Source organism: Lates calcarifer, linkage group LG14 (genome assembly GCF_001640805.2).
Source record: "Lates calcarifer isolate ASB-BC8 linkage group LG14, TLL_Latcal_v3, whole genome shotgun sequence".
NCBI classification, from domain to species: domain Eukaryota; kingdom Metazoa; phylum Chordata; class Actinopteri; family Centropomidae; genus Lates; species Lates calcarifer.
In genome coordinates, this window is record NC_066846.1 from 2,493,138 (window position 1) to 2,513,404 (window position 20,267).

Consider the following 20,267-nt stretch of genomic DNA (forward strand, 5'->3'; position numbering starts at 1 on the left):
AGACTTTTCTAAAATTTGCTCATCTATTCGAATAAATCTGGTGCTGTCCATATTGATTGTTATTTCCTTCAGCAGGATTAGGAATAGTGGCATCATCCTCCTACATAACTAGCTTGCCACCTAGCTACAAACATGAATAGCATTAGGAAAGCAGCATGAGGTTTTTGCATCTGTACAGGGTATTGTAAGCCAACTCACAGAATCAAGCCTTAACTGGCATATTTATTTCATTGTCACCAATAAACATTAAGGTAATTGCTCCTAGCAACCACTAAACCAGCAAATTACAAAGTTCCATCTTCAAAAAATTTTTTTTATTCCTTTGTTGATTGATGTTTTAAATCGGCCTAGTCTGCTGTTGAATAAACAATCAGAATATTTCCCCTGACATCTGTGTTATCTGGACATCATATTTTCCTTGATCCTTTGCACGCCTTGTACATTATGATTGATCCATTTCATTAAGCATATATCAGAGATGGAGTCTCGCCCACATTCCTGTCTGATACTGTGATTAAGGAGTGAGTCATTGTGTGTCTCACAGCAGAGTACGCTGATTTATTTTATTACTTTTTGTGTGTGTGCATCCAGGGCGATGGGGAGAAGTCACCCCGTCAGAGGAGGCCCTCCAGCCCCAGCTCCAACAGCTCCCTGGGGGGCTACGGACGTTACACCCCATCCCGTTCCCCCCAGAATTACAGCCGACCAGGTATCAGCCCTATACACACATAAATGTCCCATATACCAAAATCCATATAATGCTGTTGTCACATGAAAACATCCAAGTTGAAGTATGAATTTCCAAAATCTTGAAGCATTGTTTTACTCAGAAATCATGCAACATTACATGCAGTCTCTTATTTTCTTATCAGTAACTAATCCTGTTAGAAACATCACAAATGATTCATCACTTCTTGTATTATAAGAAAACTTCCTTCCATTGATAATTCCCAAAACAAGGAATGATATGACATGCTTCTCTCCCAACCCATTAGATGATCACAACCAAAGTAAAAGTGTACGTTTGTATTCCCTGATAATAGAGCAGCCATTCATTCTCCTATTATACACAATATTTATATTATGTAAAAATTTACCTTTATACTGTATTTTCCTCAAATTAGAAGTAATTCATGCTTTTATCCTGAGTGTAATAAGAATCAGTCTTTACAGGCCTTGAGTTATAAATCTTCCTTTTTACTAGAATAATATGATACGGCTTACTTCAACACATACTATTTGGCCTCTCATTTGTTTAAAACAAAATGCTTGTGAAATTTTATCAAATCTACAGTAGATCATGGCAGTACCCTCTAAGATCAATGATTGGTTTCACTCAGGGAATTTTTGAAATTCTGAGGTCATGACTCCCACAATGACTCCCCAAGGACATTTTCAGTGTTTGACAATGCGCTGGTCAACAATTACAACTTTTCCTACAAATTACATGTAACTGTTAAAACAGTTAATGAATGTAAACACAGTATAAGAGCTGTAATCATATATCATGATACCAATCCTTATACTGTGTTAATAATATACTGTGCATCATTGACCAGTGATTTTAAAACTGATGGTAGATGTGATCAGAATTCACTAAGACATGTTGAGCTTGAAGATTTGTTTTTTCACCTTCAAAACTATAGTTAAGTGATGCATTTGCTAGATTTCTCCTTGAGCTCCTTGAGTTATACCACACATTTGCTTACAACTACATTTATGTATGCTTAAACTGCTTATTGATGGAATATAGTGTTGGTCAAAATACAGTGCCAGGTATTGTCTAGACACCAATCTGTATACTCAGCCCTAATCCTATGCTGTCTTATTCTTGTTGGCCTAAAAGTAGTCAAAGTCAAATTTGTAGGAATTAACCTGTAAAATTGTGAGCGATCCTTTTAGAAACTGATAAGTAATGCTAATTTTCAAAAAGACTTGTCAGTGAAGACACTATACACATTCACAATGTTATCTAGTGACTCAATATGTTTCTTGTGCTCTGATTGGACATTCAGGGCCAGAGTTATACCTTGGCGGTAGATACAGCAGCCAGGCCCGTGACTCCAGTTCTCTTCCTTTGCCCCCAAACCTCATGGGTGGCATTAAGTACCCTTCCACCTGGGCCAGGGACTCATCCTCCCTCCCTGTGTACAACTCTGGTGGGGCTGAAGGGAGTGGAGGTGGTGGTGGTGACAAGTACTCACCCACACCAGGAGGTGGCAGTGCAGGCTTGTCTTTACACCTAAACCCCACTACCCTAGCCATGCTGCAGCAGCACAACTACATCCCTTACTTCAGAGGTATCAAAAGCACGCTCAGACCAAGACCTGGTCCAATACAGACAATGGACAACTTGCAGGAATCATTGCTGCTGTCAAACTTCAGACAGAAGTAAAACCTTCAACCTTTCCAGGACTACCAAAAAGCATTTTTTTGAAAAGATTTTATTTGTTCTAAAAGTGGGGTTTCCAGGGTACTACCCATCCAAAATGAGTGTTATAACCCTTGGATTTAAGAACAGCAGCAGGGTGCCCAGTCTTCTCTGTATTTGACTGAGATCAAAGGTCCTTAAGAATGGAGTGCTGTGATACAACCATTGAATTGAGTTCACTTGGCATGAGTTGTGGTTAAGCACCAAATTAACCATGTGTTGGAAACTCTCACTCCGGGTCTTTGGGTCTATTGGTTCACCATAGACCTATGAGTCATAATGGGAAACAGAACATCTGACCTGGTATGAGCTGCATTTGGGTCTGTAACCACTGTTTGATCACTCTTGAAGGTTTATTTTCTTTAATTCTTGAACTAAAGCCATGAAACTGCTAATGCTATTCACGATACCACATGTCCCTGAAGTCAACATCACAAACCAGTACTGTACACATCCCCCCTTTGCACGCTCTAACCCTTGCAGAGAGGCTTATCCAACCACCTCCCTTTGCTTCATCTACTCATCCCCTGATCTCCGTTACTCCCAGGGTTCAAACAGGACCCCCTACCTGACCCTAAACCTAGGACATCCCTGCATCTCAGTTTACCTCCTCCTAACGGTAAAAACACCCGTAGTCTTTCTCTTCTTTGTGTCTCTTCTCCCCTAGTGGAATGGTTAGCAGGTTTTGTGATGTTGTCGTCTGGTATCGTGGTGTTGTCGGGTTTCATGGGGTGCATCAAGGTACATTCATAGGACCACTCAGTTTTCTCATTTTGCTTGCCCTGTTCACTTGTGTCTGTGGACGTGGTTGTTGTCGTGCATGGTTAACTTGATGTAGACCTGAGTGTGACCCTGATACATTTGGCCTCATCTTTTGGATGGAGGTTAAAGGTGATTTCATTTTTGTGCTTGTCCTTTGAGATTGCTGACCTGATTGTTTGCCTACCTTTGACCTCTAATCTACCCTGTTGTTTTTCCTGAATGATCCCTTGTTCATCGTCATTTGTCAGACTTAATCCCCTTGGTGTTACTTGCTTCTGTCCTTGATGTGAATCTGGAAGAGAGTGCAGGTGTTGTGTTTTGATGATTGATAGTAGTCACATAGAGGTTTGCGGGCAGGTTGACAAGTATCATGTGTGAAGCGTGTTTTTTTTGACAGCAGCATGAGTAAGTACATTATCAGCAAATGCATTCCATAGAAACAACTCCCATGACCAAATTACTGATGAATATCGAAATATTTCAAGTGCAAGTCAAGGAGATAAGATACTGGGATTCGTCAGCATGTTTCTTCTGAGGCTCTGCGGCATCATTAACAAGACTGCATCTGGTAATACAAGGCAATCTGCCAGAGTTCTGGACATAATTCATAATACTTTATGACACATTTTAAAGGTAAACTACAGTTCATTACAACATACATTATAACCTTTTATTTTCATAGTTCCAACCATCATTTCAGCATTATCATTGTATTCACCAAATTAATTTGCTGAGATCTTAGGACATGGTGACATCACTAAAAATAGCTAAAGTGGATGCAGAACGCAAGGCATTTGTAGAAAAAATTCAAGTTTCAACATTTACCTAGTTGCACTAGTTTTGTGCTGTCCTGTGCAATGAAGGATTATTAGTAGCATTATGGGTGCACCTTTTTGTTTGTTTTGTTTTTTTGTTTTAAATGGTAGTTAATGTGGCTAAATTTAAATCATCATCATCATCATTCAGAGATCTCATAAGTTGCTTTGTTGAGTATCAGACAAGAAAACCCAAGTAGTAATAAACTGTAGTTTTTCTTTAATGTAATGTGTTTTGGGTTATATCTGTCTGTAATAGAAAGTACAGCTTCAAGAGCAGATACATGTTAGCATGGAGTGTAGGTCAGACGAGTAGTGCTGCAACATAAGGCACTCATACACTTCAAATTGGTCAAATATTGAATTCTTTTATGACGCTTAAATCAGTCAATTTAATTAATCAATCAATTTCATTTAGGAGAAAAAGTGACAGCCTTATTATAAATGGTTCCTATAGCACCATCCAGTTTTCATGTGGGCTCATTCCATTTATAGAGAACCTTTGCCTGAACAAGGATGTTATTTGTGCACTACATAAAACGCTTTGCAACACATTTTTTTTGACATATGCGTGCGTGGACCTTGAAATAGCCTGATTAAAAGGAGGAGGTAGAGAGGGAAACAGCATGAGCTTCCACTCAAATATTTTGCACAGAAAATCACGAACACGCGGTCTAGGGGTTTTGGCGGTTTTTCCATGACAGGGTGGAGAGGCTCAGAGGGGAGTTCTCCAATGGGGAAGATGAAAGGGAGGAGGGGTAACGGAGGAATGAAACAACCAGAGCGGGCCGAACTGTAATTTGGGGTCTGGTTGCCAGTTGCAGTGGCATGCAGCACAGTGCTCCGCTGGCCTCGTTCAGGGCCTTGTGGTTCCTAACATACCGTGAAAGAGGGCTATTTGTTTTCGTGCAACAGGGTCATGTTTTAATGAGCTATCAGGTTCGCTCCTAGAAGTTACTGTGGTAGCAAGACTTAAGGAACACTCAGTCTTTTCAGATGTGTTGTCTGATGATGGAGATTGAAGGAGGGTTGAGGAAAGGACCTTGAAAGGATGATTCATGCATGCTTTTGTCTCAGATTCTCTGTTAATGACCTTGAAACCACTGTTTATATGCTGTTACTGTGTAGTTGGTTTGTGATTAATGAATGAACTCCACCTTTTGTCGAATGCGTAATGTGTTCAGATAAATTATAATGCATCTCCTCCCATACTCCCTTAGCCTCCTACCTTAGCTCCAGATGTGTGTATGGTGGATCTGCCCCATATTTAGACCTGCACTAACAGAACTCTAGTGTGTATGTGTGTGTTTTTACGGGCATGTGTGTGTGTGTGTGTGTGTGTGTGTGTGTGTGAGAAGAAGATCACTCAGACCAGCACTAACAGCACTGCTGTGTGGGCCAGTGATCTCATCCACTTGCATCCAGATCTCTGCCAATGGTTCCTCTCTGTCTGAGGGTAGAAGAGTGTGTGTTCAATCAGCTAACACTCTCTCAAACACACACACACACACACTCACAATTTCTCTCTCTGTTTCTTCTTCAAAGCTCTGGATGTACAGTGTTTATTACTTTTAGCCTGAGGTGTCAGTGACTCCATCACCTAGCCTACTTATGAAGTTTTGATTAGAGATACAAAACACACACGAATGCACTTAGTAAGATGTTTATGTACTGTATGTTACACACTCACACAAACTGGGTATCAGAAATGATTATGGATCACTGTCAGTACCATTACTTTGGCACTTAAATTGCATTTAACCTGTTGTGATTTTCTATTGTTAACTGTTAAGTGGTGAGAACAAAGTCTCAGATGATCCCTTTAGGTTCCCTTTCTGTGAATTTCTGGGCTGGTGCTAACGTTAACAGGTCCAGTGCTACCACCTTTGCAGGAGCCTAGCATTTGTCTGTGAAGTGAAGTGGGAAGTAACTGTTGCACACAGTTTTGGGTTTAAAAGCTGTTTAGAACAATAGCAGCTTCTCTGCAACAGCTGTTTCCAAACGTGTTTAGGGGATTTCCAAACCCAATAGTCTTAGAGTCTACATCTACACCTTCTGCAGCAACTGGCCAGATGTGCCTATGTGTGAAGACAGGCTAGGTTTTAAGAACTCTGAATCACTTCCGCAGCTTCAGTTAATTACTTTAGTGGCTTTAATGCAGTATAAAGCAGGACTGACACAGATAAGATAACCTATGAGCGATTTAGAGTCTCCAAATAACCCTATCAGCAGACTCCATGAAGTCCCCATCTGGCCATTGAACTTCTTGCTCTGTGGTGAGTGCTAACTACTGCACAGCTGTTCTACCTTGTCCACCAAATGTGAAGCAGCTGCATGAAGTAGGAGCAGAGAGAAACCTTTGAATAACCTCTGGTGCCATTGTTGGTGGATTCATTTGAAACTTGTTAATTTACTGTAGGAGTAGCATGTGGTCCCATTGGCTTCATCAGTTTATAAGCTGTGATATGGTCTAGGAGTCAGTTTGACTGGGGTGATACACCTGTAATCCAGGTGTCTCAAGGGGAATTCAGGGAGGACAGAATCCCCTGTGGAGCAAAAGGGAAAAAGTTCATTTGATCTTGATTTTCAGTGTGAATACAGACTATGAAAGAGGAATCTCAGAGGAGGAATCCTTCAGATCTTTTGGGGTTGTAAGCAGGCGTCAGAAAAGTTACCACAGGTATCAGTGACTCATGGTGGCTAAGAGTTCATAAAAATGTTGTCATTTTGTTGCTTTGATGTCTGCTTTCATCATCATGAATAGATGATCTCTAGTCTACAATTTGAATCTTCATTTAAGCCTTCATCTAGAACTATAAGCTTTGGGCAAAAAGCGTAAAATTGGAGTTGCAAGGGGCTCTGTGGAGGGTGCAATTGTCTTAGCTTTGAAAGTGATTCGGCTTCACAATGAATCAGGAGCCACAAGAAATGGTTCAGGCACAGAGCATCTATGCTCTCCTGTGGAGGTGTTCCAGATGTTCCAGACTTTAGTGCTTTGGGATTCTGTGGATTCGGACATGTTATTGGTAAGGACCTGGACTAGGACATAGACTTGCATAGATGCTAAGTGGTAGCATTCGAACTCTACAGGAAGATTTTTGTGTCTCATTACTTAACAGGTCAGTGGAGCATTAGGATTCACAGTCAGACATTCAGTTTATTCAAGATAATCCTGAAAATATAAACACAGTAAACGGCTGGGTTATCAAGTCACCTGCATCATTATATTAATTACAGCTTCATACTTGAGCTTTATCAATATGCTTACCATAACGCTGCCTTTTTGCCCCCCCCCCAATGCCCTTTGTTTTCTCCCAAACCCCTTCCCTTTGCCTTTCATATCCAATGTCCACCCACCTCCGTTCCCAACTGGAGGTAGTGAAAGTGGTCGGAGTACACCCAGCTTATCCACCTATTCTGATGGCAAATCCCCCTCATCTACTTCTACATACGTGGCTGCTCCCCGGCATTTCCACATACCAGGTAGGCCATAACCGCAGCGCTTGGCTTGCAACTCAACATTTAATTTTTTCGACATCTTAACACATTCTTAGCACAGACTGCCAGTAGTGATGCGGAAGTCACGGCTCTGATCGCAAGGTAAGCTACAAGATGATAACACAAGATGATAACAAATTCCTGGTTCTGTTAGTGCTACTGATACCAAGGTTTAGGTTGGCTTACCAGATAATACTGACGTCCTGTGTTTGAAAGTTTTAGGTCTGCTGTACCTCTGATCAAACCAGCAGTATTGCTGTGTGTACCAACAATGCTACGCTTATCAATCATTGTAGCAAGGTTGAAACTTCCACCGCTGGAGGTCAGCTAACGCAAGATTTACAGCTGGTATTAAGCTACTGATTCAGGTTTAACAAGGAAACCCATTTAGACTAGACTACAGTCAACTGAAACTTCATCCAGGTACACTCTAGGGTTGGGCGACTGGACAAATTTTTGGGGTGATTTTTGTCATTTTATTTTGCTAATTTAATGGTCTGCCTCCTTGACAATTCAACTCTGTAAATAATTAACTGTAAAAGCTGTAAAGGAGGTGCATGTTCTGCACAGATTCTCAAAACGGTGAAATGACTAAATGACAATTAAGCCATCTTTACTGATTGCTGTCCCATTGATTTGTGCGGAAGAGCAACATCAATTAATGAATCACGTTTGAGAACTACACCAAAAACTATTCATGCAGTTGTGCACCCTGATCATTTAATAGCATATGTTGCCCCCACCTTGGAAGTTGCAAGTGGAGGCATCCCTCATCTAATGCCACTGGACTCTTTTGGGTCACATAGCAGTTCAGCCTGTCTTAACAGGTGCCCACAACACACACATCTGCACGAATGTATCGACATTCACTGGTTGTAGGACTGACATTGGCTGGGTCAAACATATCACGCAACCCTAGCACATGCAGATATGTCTTGTGACGCTATAAATATGATGGATATTCAATACCAAGATGGTTACATTGGGCCTCATGCAAGAACATTTTATTTAAAAAAAAAAAAAACAACTTCACAGGGCTATTAGGGGATCCACAAAAAGACAGACTTTTGCTACAGCCGCTCCATACTGTCCCGTACTGCGACAGAAATAAAGAACAAATAGCTTCATCTGATGACAAGTAGTTCAAGCATTTACATAATTAATAACATGAGTAGCTGTTGGTATACCACAGCTTTGGTCTCTGTGAATTTTATTACATTAGACTTGAATCATCGTTATCCCATGATTCGTCACACACCTCTCTCAAGTGACTAGTTAAAGTCTCATTTTATGACCAGTTTATCTCCTCACTTATAACCACTGGTTTACTGGCGATTAACCTCTTTTATGCAGCAACATCTTCATCTGCTCAGTAAGATCAAATGCTTAGCAAAACCAACATTTAAATCCAACTCTTCCTCAGACTTAATTTATGTTCCAGTGAAGAAAAATAGCAGAGCGGAGGAATATGGTCTGGAAATATTTGTGCCAAGCATTTTATAAGTTCAGGCAGATAGAAGGCATCTGTGAAATCACAGGCACAACAACCAATGGAGAATGGATAAAAGAGTTTTTTGATGGTATGAAACGTTATTGAAATTATGTGTTTAATTTGCACTGCACTGGTTTAGACACATGTTAATATAAAACATTTTTAAGTAGGCACATTTTCATGTCATCTATTTGCATTTTATTTTTGTTTGTATTTTTTGTTTGTTTTTGTTTGTATGATTGACTCTTGCCTGAGGCCCAGCCTCTTTACTCTGTACTTTATAGTGTAACAGTTGACTTAGTGCCTTTGGCTTATGGATTGTATTCAATATCTCTAGGACTCTACTATCATTCTCAGTGTCCCTACTGTTTGTTACTTTCAAAACCAATTCTAATTGACACAGCAAATATCTGACATGAGGTCGCATCATTTAGAATTAAGTTTACAATACATTTGGACAGGAGCTGACGTTAAACAGTGTATCCTTCATTTCTTTAAGTCTCTCGCCGAGGAAAATCCATTTGATCCAACATATTGTTCCCATTGACAATTACACTGTCAGTCATGCAGAGGGAAAAAACTTCCCAAGTTGGAAGCAAGTTAAGTGGAAAAAACAGCCAACGATTATCCACTTAATGGCTTTCATAGTCATCGTCCTTATTGCTTTTATATGGATATTGTTTCAGATGCTGGCAGGCACTGAAACAAGCCAGAGAAATGACCCACATGTGTTGTTTTATTGTGAGTCATGTTTCTGCCGTGGCTCAATGTGTGACAGTTGTTACTAAGCATCTCTGTTAGAGGCCTGTCTGGGTCCACTGACACTAAGATGGATTAGATCAACCTCAGGGAAAGAAACATACTGTCCCCATTATCCTCCAGAGGCACTTCATCTAACAGGACACTTAATGTAACAAGACTTAAATTAACTTTCTCTATTGTTGCAGTGTTTGTTTGATTAATTTAGGTTGGATGATTTAATTTGAAGTTCTTTAAAGCCCACTAATACATAGAGACTTTTTGATGCTTGGGGACCATGTGTGGTTTCTGATATTATTCTTTGAATGTCATTGAATTGTTCTGCATCAAATAACCTCCCACTCCCCTCCTCCGTCAAAGATCAATAAATTGATATATTTTGAATATAATGCATGAAGAATATTAAAAGTGGTGATGTTTCTGATGTGCAATAATAAAAATGATAAATGTATTGAATCAAGCTATTCTGCGCCCCCTTTTGCTTCTTCAAAATATCTCATCCCTCAATAACTGCTAACTCATGCTTCTTTTTCTCCATTCTCTCTCTTTCTTTCTCTCCCTCCCTCCCATGTTGGCTTCTTCCATTTTCTTTTCTCTGCATCTGTTCCCATCTTCAGAGACTATGGTCAAAGATAATATCTATAGAAAACCCCCCATCTACAAACAGCATGGTACAGTCCACTTCCTCTTTAACACCTCTTTCTCTGGTCTGGTCTCTGCACGATGTGTTGCATGTCGCCTGTCAGTCATCTCGTCACCTGTTTATCCCAGTTCTCCTCTCTTTTCTCGAAGGCCTGCACTCATCTAGTAGACTCCATGGATCTACATGCATAGGGCTGGTGTAAGAGTATCCCACCCATTCTGTTATAAAATGAATTTAATAGAATCTATCAAGATTGATCATTTAGATGGCAGGCAATTTGTGACAAAATGAGCCAAACAACCATTGAAATGTGTAACCCAGAGGTGTTGAAGAAATAAATCTATGATGGTACCTATGACCCTGCTCTAAGAGAAGTTAATAAACATAAATGGTACAAAGCTCCTCTACAGCTGTTTATACTAACTGGACCTTCAGACTGTATTTGGAACTGTGCTAAAAAATGCAAAGGTGTGTGTTGGTGTTGCAGGAAGTCCGGTGTCCTTTATGTAGTGAAGTCAGAAAGTAAGGCTGTGATGGTGGTGTTTGTGGTGATAGATGAGCATGTAGCAGATCCAACTTTCATGATGAAGTTTGCGTTCCATTTCAGTCAACCAAGCCACAAACTTTCCCAAAATGTAACACTGTTTTAATTGTCTAAAGGCATCAGTATGCGTCAAACTAAGTGCTTGTGCTTTGCTATGGGCACGTATTGGGTAAAAAAACTGAATCATCCTGTATAAACCTGGTGATAGGCTTGGCACAGTGGTAGACTATGAGAGAATTTAATGATTTTATCTTCTATCTTAATGATCATGCTTGTGGTTCTTAAATCACATGATATCTTTCCATTGCATGCCATTTGAAACCAGCATCCTGCACGGAGTTCTGCTGTAGTTTCTTAAAATCACATGTTTTTATTACATGGAGCCAAAACTACTCTTGTACTGCCCCCTACAGGTTGGAATATTCAAACATGCTGCCTTTCTAGGATCACCCTAATCAGTGATGTCACAGAAGATGTTTTACATCAGGGGTCACATGCAGTGATATCACTGATCGACAATTAACATTTAATATGATTGAAACAACCAACCCCTAGGGGGCAGTGCAATAGCAGTTGTATTTAAAATTAACTAGTGGTAAGGGAAAGCTCTTTGATCAGGGTCTAGAGGTAACATCATGTTGTGGAGACTGACTTAAAGCCTGCAGAATTGGTTTTTTACCAATAATATAAACGTTGCCCCTAATTTCAGCATCTAATTTTGCATTGCAACACAGCGACACACTGATAATCCATTGGGACTGAGTCTGATTGGGAGTGGGACCTTTGGGTGTTAATTTGTTCACCCCATTCATGCATGTCTGCACTCATCTCACCAGCTCATTTGTTGGTTTTAGTGGTGACTGTGTGTACACTGTGAGTGGTTTTGTACATGAATTACTTTGTATGGTGGCATTAGTGTCGTACCAATCACTGTTTCAATCACTGTGTCTCTCCCCTAACCATTGTTTGTGTGTCTAAATGATGGTGTATGGTTTTCACTATAGCTGCCCTCAAGCTATATGTGCACAGGACAGGGTAACTCTAATCACACTGACATAGGAGTCCAAGGAGCCTGGTTTCACCTCTATCACACAAGGAAATATTCATCTTTATCAAATATGACAAGTAAATCAGCTGCATATGGCATGTTCCTACAGATTTATGAGCCGGCTGTCAGCATCTTGATTGTATGCATTCAGGCAGACGTGAGGTCACTGACAAGGCTTGCACTGTCTGCCAAAAAAAAAGGAAAAAAGAAAACTTACAATACCCCTCTCCTGTCAAGTAAAGATTTCTTCCAAACAGTTTAACTTTGGAGCTGTGTGAAGTGACATAACTTTTGAATAGGCTATACATACTTAATGGGAATTTGGGTCATTGTTCATATGTTATCTGATACAAGAGTTGTTACCAAACCTATTTGGAAACCTCTGTCTAGTGTGCATGCTGATGCTTTAGCATGCAGTGTGTTAAAGTGATCATATGTGTATAACATTGTCCTAAAAGAAAGGATAATAATCAAACACTATTAACAAGAAGAAATAAATTCAGTGTTTGTAGGCACCTGAATACTGAACTGGTAAACACTCCTGGGTGCTTTTCGCTAAACTGCCGAGAGTACAACAGCAATTTCAGTTCTGTTATGTACGTAGTAGTTTGATTTTAGACAGAGAGCCATAGGATTATGCACATTTTACAATGTTGTTGTGTCTTTGACATTCCCTTCTGCAAGCACAATTAAGTATCTTGAGAGCTAGATGAATTTGTGCTCACGATTTATTGATTCCAGAGGACAGTTTATTAATAGCATTACTAAGCACACATAGATTTATTTTTTCTCCATGACACCTACTAGACTTCATAATAGCAGAATGTGTCCAAAATCATCCATTGGGGAGCACAGAGTAGTACAGTTAGATGTTTTGGACTGATGGTGGCACTGGAGTAAAAAACAGGAGGCCACAAAAAACATAAGGATTTATCCTCAGGGGACCATGAATTTTCACAGCAAATATAATGGAAATCTGGTCATTCATTTTTAAAATGAAGTGTCAGGGAACAAATTGTTCGTGAAGCGAAATATTTCCGGCCAAGAGGTTCAAATCATTTGCAATCATCCTCATGAGACAATGAATATACAAACCACATTTCATGGTAATCAATGAGATATTTTGAGTTATTGAGATATTCCTCTCTGATGACCAATGGATCAAACTCCCAAGATGTACGGTGTAGCTCTTTAAAAACAATGTTGATACAAATATTAGTGGTTGCTATCCACCCTGTTTTATGTACACTTACACAGCAAGCTCTCTGTAGATGCCATCTGCAACTGATGATGTCATGACCAGGGGGTGATTTACACTAGAGTTAATAGTGCAGTACAGTGGAGCTGAGAGGCAGATGATCCAGCACATTAACTGTGACATCCTGTAACATGTGACTGTTTTACAGCTTCTAGAACATCCTGGCAGGATGGTGAGGATAGCAAGGTGGGTCTGTGTGTATGTGTTTGTCTTTATGTGTCTGTCCATATCTGTCTCTTTTCAAGTCATTTTCTTAAACTTGACAAAAGCTGCACATCCATTACTAATTCACTAACTCATACTTTGTCATCATCCATCACTTCTTTCCATCTTTCTGTCTCTGTCTCTCCCTGGATCTCTCTCGCTCTCTCTCTCTCTGTAGAGGACTAGTTGGATGATCTTGAAGAGTGAGATTGATGGGCAGATGGGTCCAGAAGACCTAGATCCACGCAAGTCCACATGCAGTCTGCCAACTGACACCTCCCACCCAAGTGAGTAGCCAATCACAAACTCAGCTCAGTGTGAGTGATATGAATAAAACTAAATTGATCTTTAACAGTACTTCATGCATCAAAAGAGATACTGTTCTTCTCTGCAGATTTCCCCTACAGCAAGTCTGCATCTTTACCTGGATATGGAAGGAATGGTATCTACAAGGTGAGCGACCAAATTTGTGTGGCAACACATGATGGATCTTTTATTGTGGCTAACAATAAAACACTTTAAATGTGAAGCAACAGCAGTATGAAATGTCGGGTTAGTATTAGCAGTGAGTCAGTACAGCTCTGATAAGGCTGTGGGAGAGTGAAGAGTAAACAGTGATATCAGTGAGATAAGCATAAACGGTAGCACTCAATAACATGCTGCATTGTTTCCTGTGAATCCCATGCTAATTTGAAGGCAATACAACATGGCGGACCACGCCACTGTAACCCTTAAAACTACTCTTTATAGAGGTAATTACTGAATGTAAACGCATTGAATGTCTTGAAAAATTGCTGCTTAATTAAAAAGCAGCCAAAATAGCTGTCTGAGGTGTTGGGAGGATCCCTTTGCCTTTTAGACCACTGGGTGGTGCTGCTTCGTAGCTAAGCTCATGTTACAATAATCAAATATGCCTCCATCTTCATGTGTTTACATCAAGGCTTTATTAAATCAACACACACAGAAATAATCACCACCACATAACCCCTACACTCTCTGCCAATCAACACTGGAAACCCCAGAGTAGCTTTTAAGACCATTTAAAAGTTTTCCTCCGTTTGAGGCCTTTGTCTCACAGTTTTGGGATCAGATTACACAGAGGTCAGTCAGTACCATTCACTCCACACAGGCAGGGCCTGGTTTATTATGAGGACGTTGGGGATATTTAGTCTATCATCCCCTGATGTGATTGCTGCTCCCCCTCTGTGATTTTTGATGGATAGAGAACAGGCAGACAAAACAGAACAGAGACGGAAATGAAAGCTCAGGAGCCACAATGGATTCATGGTCTAAAGTATGTTTAACTATTTTTCACTCGCTGACTTTACCAGTAACTTCTGTTGACATAGTGGATTTGGTGTTGGAAGTAGATTTTCTGCATCAAGTGTGTAGCCATGTAAGACTATGCCGACATTATATTCATACCCTTTTATGTAGGCGCATGCTTATATATGGAATGACATTGTACTCAGTCTCCATTTAAAGTTGCACCGCAAACACATAATAAGAAATTACAGCCATGCTAGCAGCTGTGTAGTGCACAGTGGTGCTTGGAGCTAAATGTTAACATCAACATGTATACTCACAATTACATTATCACCTTGCTGATATTTAGCAGGTAACGTTTAAGAACACAACTATCTTAGTTTGGTGTGTTAGCATGCTAATATTTGCTAATTAGCATTAAAAGCAAAGGACAGCTAATTCTGATGGGCGTGCTTTTAATTTTGTAGATATTAAACAAATTGGCCAAAATGACATTTTTACCAGCTGGTAACAGTACAGGGAAGCTTTGAACAGTACTTCAGTTTGCTCGCTAACATCTCCTTCTTACCTACAAGCAGGAACACATCTTCTTCGCTCCTTGGCTTGTTGAATGAATAAATATCCACAGTGGGAAATGGGCTAATGTTTGGTTGCAGGCAAGTTAGCTAACTAGCTAGTCAGTTGTAGCACATTTAACAGACAAAATTTTTGCAAAATTAACCTAGAAATGTAAGAATTGGTCATTTGAATGCTAAATGTGAGAGTAAATAAGCAACTGTGATTTTATTAGGACATGAAGACAAAAATACAAAGCTGTTATCAGTCAATAACTATTGTATTTTGAGGGTTTTGAATAGCTGCTCTAAAGCCGGATTAGTGGACAAACAAATGTTTTTTGACATAATTGAGCCCCTCTCTCCTCATTTCCTTTGTACTATCTCCAAACTAAGTGATGTAAGCTCACCATCAAGAATGCATCACGCTCACTTCCTACTGGTCACCATGAAAGAATGTGAACAAATCAAGGGCAAAAGGCTTTCAGATCAACCCTAGTTTTGATAAAGACCAGCAATGTTCTTGGCAACATAAAGCAGGACATCTGAAAGATGGTCTAATACTGTTTATATGTGTGTGTTCCTGCAGGCTGCTGAGATGGTGGAAGATGAAGTGGACCCAGACTCCCAGAGCTGGGGAGGCATGAGAGGTGAGAGTGAAAATTAACTTAAAACTGTTTATCTTCACTTCTGCTTTGCTCCTCCTGATGTTACCAGTTTGCAAGCTTTAGTCAGTGCTGAACCGTTGATAGATGCAACAGCTAAATGTCTAAAATACATATAGTATACAGTGTATACATATCTATAGATATTTGGATCATAATATGTTCTTGTTTTATGTACTCCAGTGCTTTGGATTTGAAATGAAACTGTCTGAGATTAAAGTTGTGACTGTACAGTGACTGTGTTTCAGCTTATATCAAAGTTAGTGTAACGTTTATTAAACAACTTCTCAACAGTAAATTGCCTTTGGACACATTTCAGTATGACTTTAAACCACATCATGGCACAGAGATTGCACTAATATAAATGTCATCTGAAAACTAATTAAGGGAAACAACAGTTCTGTATTGTAGCACTTGTAACCCACACATTGGGTTGGATCACCTAGTACAGTCTTCAGTTGGTTCAGATCATATCTTGAAGGCAGAGGTCTACTACTTACGTTCTTCCAACAATGAAAGTCACACAGTAACAAAAACTATCAGATTGAAGCAGAGCCATTCCACCAACTCTCATGCTCAGCTGCTCTCATGCTCTGTTCAAAGTCTGGCAGCAATATATACTGAAATGTTTCTGGTTAAAGAAAAAGATATATCTCACTCACTTGACATAACAACCTGAGCCTGTCAGTGGCAAAAACAAGCACTTTAGTGGATGTACTTTGTTGTGCCTCTTGTATTGCACTGAAGCAGTCGTTTCCAGGAACGCTGTTCTTTCTTAGTACTGCACCAGTTCCAGAGATTTGATGCCTATCAATCATTTATACCCAAAAACATTGGAAAATAAGCCCCAGGTTCAAAAATACCAGTTATTATTAAGCTCAGTAAGTAGACATTTCTTACCAAAATGCTACTTAGGAGTTAAAGTTAACTTGTCTAGTTTTTATACACACAGTCTTGCCCTCTGCCTTTTAAATTAAAGAACAGGATATTTTGTCACAGTTGTTCATCTTTTGCACTGATAATTTAGTGTAGGGGAGTTTTGTGTCCATCTAAGCTTCACATGTGCTCAAATATCAGTCAGTGAACAGAACTTCTGGAAACCTGGCCTCCCAAAAACTAAAGAAAACCTCCTCTTACCTCACAGCTCTATTGTTGCAGAGAGTCACAGGCTCAGTCCCCTAGAAGGACCCCTCCCTTCAGACAATAACCTCAGATAAAATCCTAATCTATAAAATGTGTGAAGGCTCATATCATCTTTCCTCTAAAATCGGATCTAAGGCTCGTTTCTAATACCTGACCAAGCGTGCAGAGCCCTGCAGCTCTGGCTCCACATCAGTGAGTGGAGGTAACGGCGTGGATAGGTGATGTCATTTTTCCAGCTGCAGAATTATTGCTGTGTGTTTACAAGTGTGTGTTTGTACAGTCCTGGCTGCATCCTAAGCGAAGAGTGAGTTGACAGGATGCCAACCTCATAACACCATTTGTGTGTGTTTGTGTGTGTGCAGAGCAACCATTTATAATGCTTTTAACGCCTTTGAAACCCAATATTATTGAGAGGATTTGAGTCCAGGGTCAGGCTCTATTATGGTAGTTTTCATAATAGGTCTGCAATTCGAATAAAAACTCATTGTTTCACCAGATTAATTCTCTCTTTTCTCTCTCTCTCTCTCTTTTCTCAGAGTACAAGGTAAGAGTTTGTTAATACTTTACAAACATACTTCAATATTCTTGGCAGTTTGGTTAGGACATTGGATTATAATTGTATTCCCCAATAAATCTCCCACAATGCTTACTTTGTGTGTGCCAGGTCTACCCTTACGAAATGCTTGCAGTGACGCATAGAGTGAAAGTGAAGCTTCCCAGAGACGTAGATCGCACCAGACTGGAGGTGAGCTCTAATCTTCCTCTCCCTGCTCTGTCGTTTCCCCTCTTCTATCCACAGGTCATTAAAAAGCCTGGGAGAATGTCAAATTGTGGCCTAAAAAAGTCAAAATTATGCAGTTAAGCCATTTGGGATAAATGGCACTTTAAGCTTTAGCCGATACTAAAGCTTAAAGTGCCATCTCCAATTTTTGTAACAAAAGTATGTGGACACGTTTTTGTGGTCTTCTTCTGGGGCTGTTATTGTCAGATCCTCCAACCAGCCTGTATCCAACAATTTCTGTAACAAAACAGACTGATAAGTAATGTTGAACTTTCATCTTTGGCAAAGTGTTGTGTTCTTACTGCCTTTCAGTTCAGCATATTTCTGGGAGAATATTGACTGTGAACAGAAACATAGATTCAATTTTTTTACCTGCTCAATATGCAAAGAAGGTGTAGTAGAAATGATCATTTTTCCAGGCCTTAGTGGTGTCCGCAGTTTTAAAACATGCTGCATATGGCCCCAGGAAACTCCATCGAGAGGATAGGAGCCAGTGCGTTCCCTGAGAGGTAGACAAGGGTTCAACAAAGCTCTCTCTGCTGCTCGTAAAGTTTAAATGATGTGAGTGCGTGGTAATAATGGAAAACATTGTTTTCGACTCGCTTTTTCTCTGATTTGGAGTTCGGCAGCTGAACAGTAAGAGGACACTCTCAGAGTGATTTTTCTTAGTAACCTAAACAAACTGCCTTCACACACACACCTAATTCATTTGAAGCATACTGAAGCCTTAGTTTCAATGAAAGGAGATGCCGCAGCACACAATGATGTTCCATTTGTTTGGCCCGCTCCTGTTTCAACATGACAGTTCTATAACGCCACGTCTATAGAGAAACTTCTTTGGTGTTGGAGAACTTGACTGGCCTGAGTCTTGACCTCAACTCCATCCAGCACCTTTGGGTGATAAAGTCTGGCTTGCAGTCAGTGAGTTCCAGACCTCACTAATGCTCCTGTGGCTGAACAGGAGAAAATCCCTGCGACACGGTCCAAATATCTGGTGGGAAAGCCTGAAACCAGAGGCGAGGAGGCTGTTAAAGCAGCAGATTAATGCCCATGGTTTTGGAATGAGGTGTTCAATAGTCACATAATGCTGTAATGCATGGATGTCCACATACCTTTTGCCACATGGTTTAGTTTGCTTGCTTTACGTTGAAGCTGTGAAATGCAAAGTAAATTCAATAAATTGTGGGATTTTATTGAGAAACCTGAGTATAATTGGCAGTAGTGTTACTTGCTCTTGCCCTGGGTCACAGCAAGTTTAACCCACAAGCATGCCTTATAATAAAAAATTAAGCATAATTGGACTTAATGTCCCATAATAACTGATTTCCTGCAGCTGTTATTCTTACACTACCCATTTACAGATTCAGAACTTTCATTAACTTTGTGCAGCTGAAAACAGGAAATGTTTCAGTCGCAAAAGTAACCCATTTAAAAACTTCAATTGTAGTCCTCCAGTTCTCAGAAGAGGTTTCATGAACCTTTTTTTTTCCAAAAACACCCCCTTTTAAAAATATTTAAACCTTCAGTAACCTTAACATGAGAACTCCCTGTGAGACTTTGGGTTATGGGAATATTGTCCCATGAGGAGTCGGACCGTCGGAATACTGATATGTTACTGAGTCAAGATGTCCCTCTGTGGTTGGGAACACCAAACTGGAGTCATACTGTCATTAGTGTGAATTTGTGTGTGTCAGAGAGAAATATTCCAACCTCTCTTTTACCCACCGATGTTCTTGATCCTTGACCCCAAAGTGCTGCTGGTTTACCCAAACTAATCAGCAGCTAAACTTGTATCAAAACTCACACTCAGAGCCAAGATGGACTTTCCCATGAGCTAACACAACCAAATGTGATATTTTTGACTTCAGACTTGGTTGTGTGTGTCAAGAGTTGCACAAAAGTATCAGCCAGCAAGCTTTTGTGCACAACGCAGCAGCACAACTCAAAGGAATAGTTGAAAAGTTTTGGAAACTTAGTTAGTCAGGACATGGTTAGCGTAACTTAAGCATAAAGACTGAATACTTTTCCAGCTTTTTTCATGCCAAACTAGTTTTAAGCACAGTGTGGATGCAGTTGAAGGCTAAATCTACACAAAAGAACTTTTTGTCAAGTTAAGTTTTTGGATCCAAACGCTAACATGTTGTACAGTTGGTGGCCATTCCTAGTTAGTGATGTCACAGCAGGTGTTTTCCTATTGACAACAAAAGAAAGCACCCTTTGTGATAACTGGGATATGTCCTTAAGACTTTGAAGCCATATCAGAAGCTTTACACAAGAAGACTTAGAGTTGATCTGCCCTCTGACCCTCTGCCTTCTGATGTAATGGGACAGAAAGTTACTCCTTCTAATGAAAATGATCAAATAATATAGAGTTCTAATAACTTTATTCGGTAACATGTTTTGA

At 40.0% G+C, this 20,267-nt stretch overlaps 1 protein-coding gene across 15 annotated transcripts in view; it reads left to right on the plus strand.

The window, feature by feature from the left end:
• Window positions 1–20,267, plus strand: part of ablim2 (actin binding LIM protein family, member 2) — a 92,468-nt gene that overhangs the window by 65,999 nt on the left and 6,202 nt on the right. For 7 of the 15 annotated variants that reach the window (XM_051075380.1, XM_051075379.1, XM_051075383.1 and 4 more), the window contains 10 exons: window positions 592–709; window positions 2,016–2,300; window positions 2,979–3,050; window positions 7,384–7,491; window positions 10,375–10,428; window positions 13,399–13,436; window positions 13,633–13,741; window positions 13,849–13,907; window positions 15,864–15,924; window positions 17,619–17,827. In XM_051075380.1, the coding sequence (XP_050931337.1) occupies window positions 592–709; window positions 2,016–2,300; window positions 2,979–3,050; window positions 7,384–7,491; window positions 10,375–10,428; window positions 13,399–13,436; window positions 13,633–13,741; window positions 13,849–13,907; window positions 15,864–15,924; window positions 17,619–17,641 (927 nt within the window). In that variant the 3' untranslated portion in view covers window positions 17,642–17,827. The remainder of the gene's footprint in view (window positions 1–591; window positions 710–2,015; window positions 2,301–2,978; window positions 3,051–7,383; window positions 7,492–10,374; window positions 10,429–13,398; window positions 13,437–13,632; window positions 13,742–13,848; window positions 13,908–15,863; window positions 15,925–17,618; window positions 17,828–20,267) is intronic. The other 8 variants (XM_051075391.1, XM_051075393.1, XM_051075390.1 and 5 more) reach the window with 6 other exon arrangements.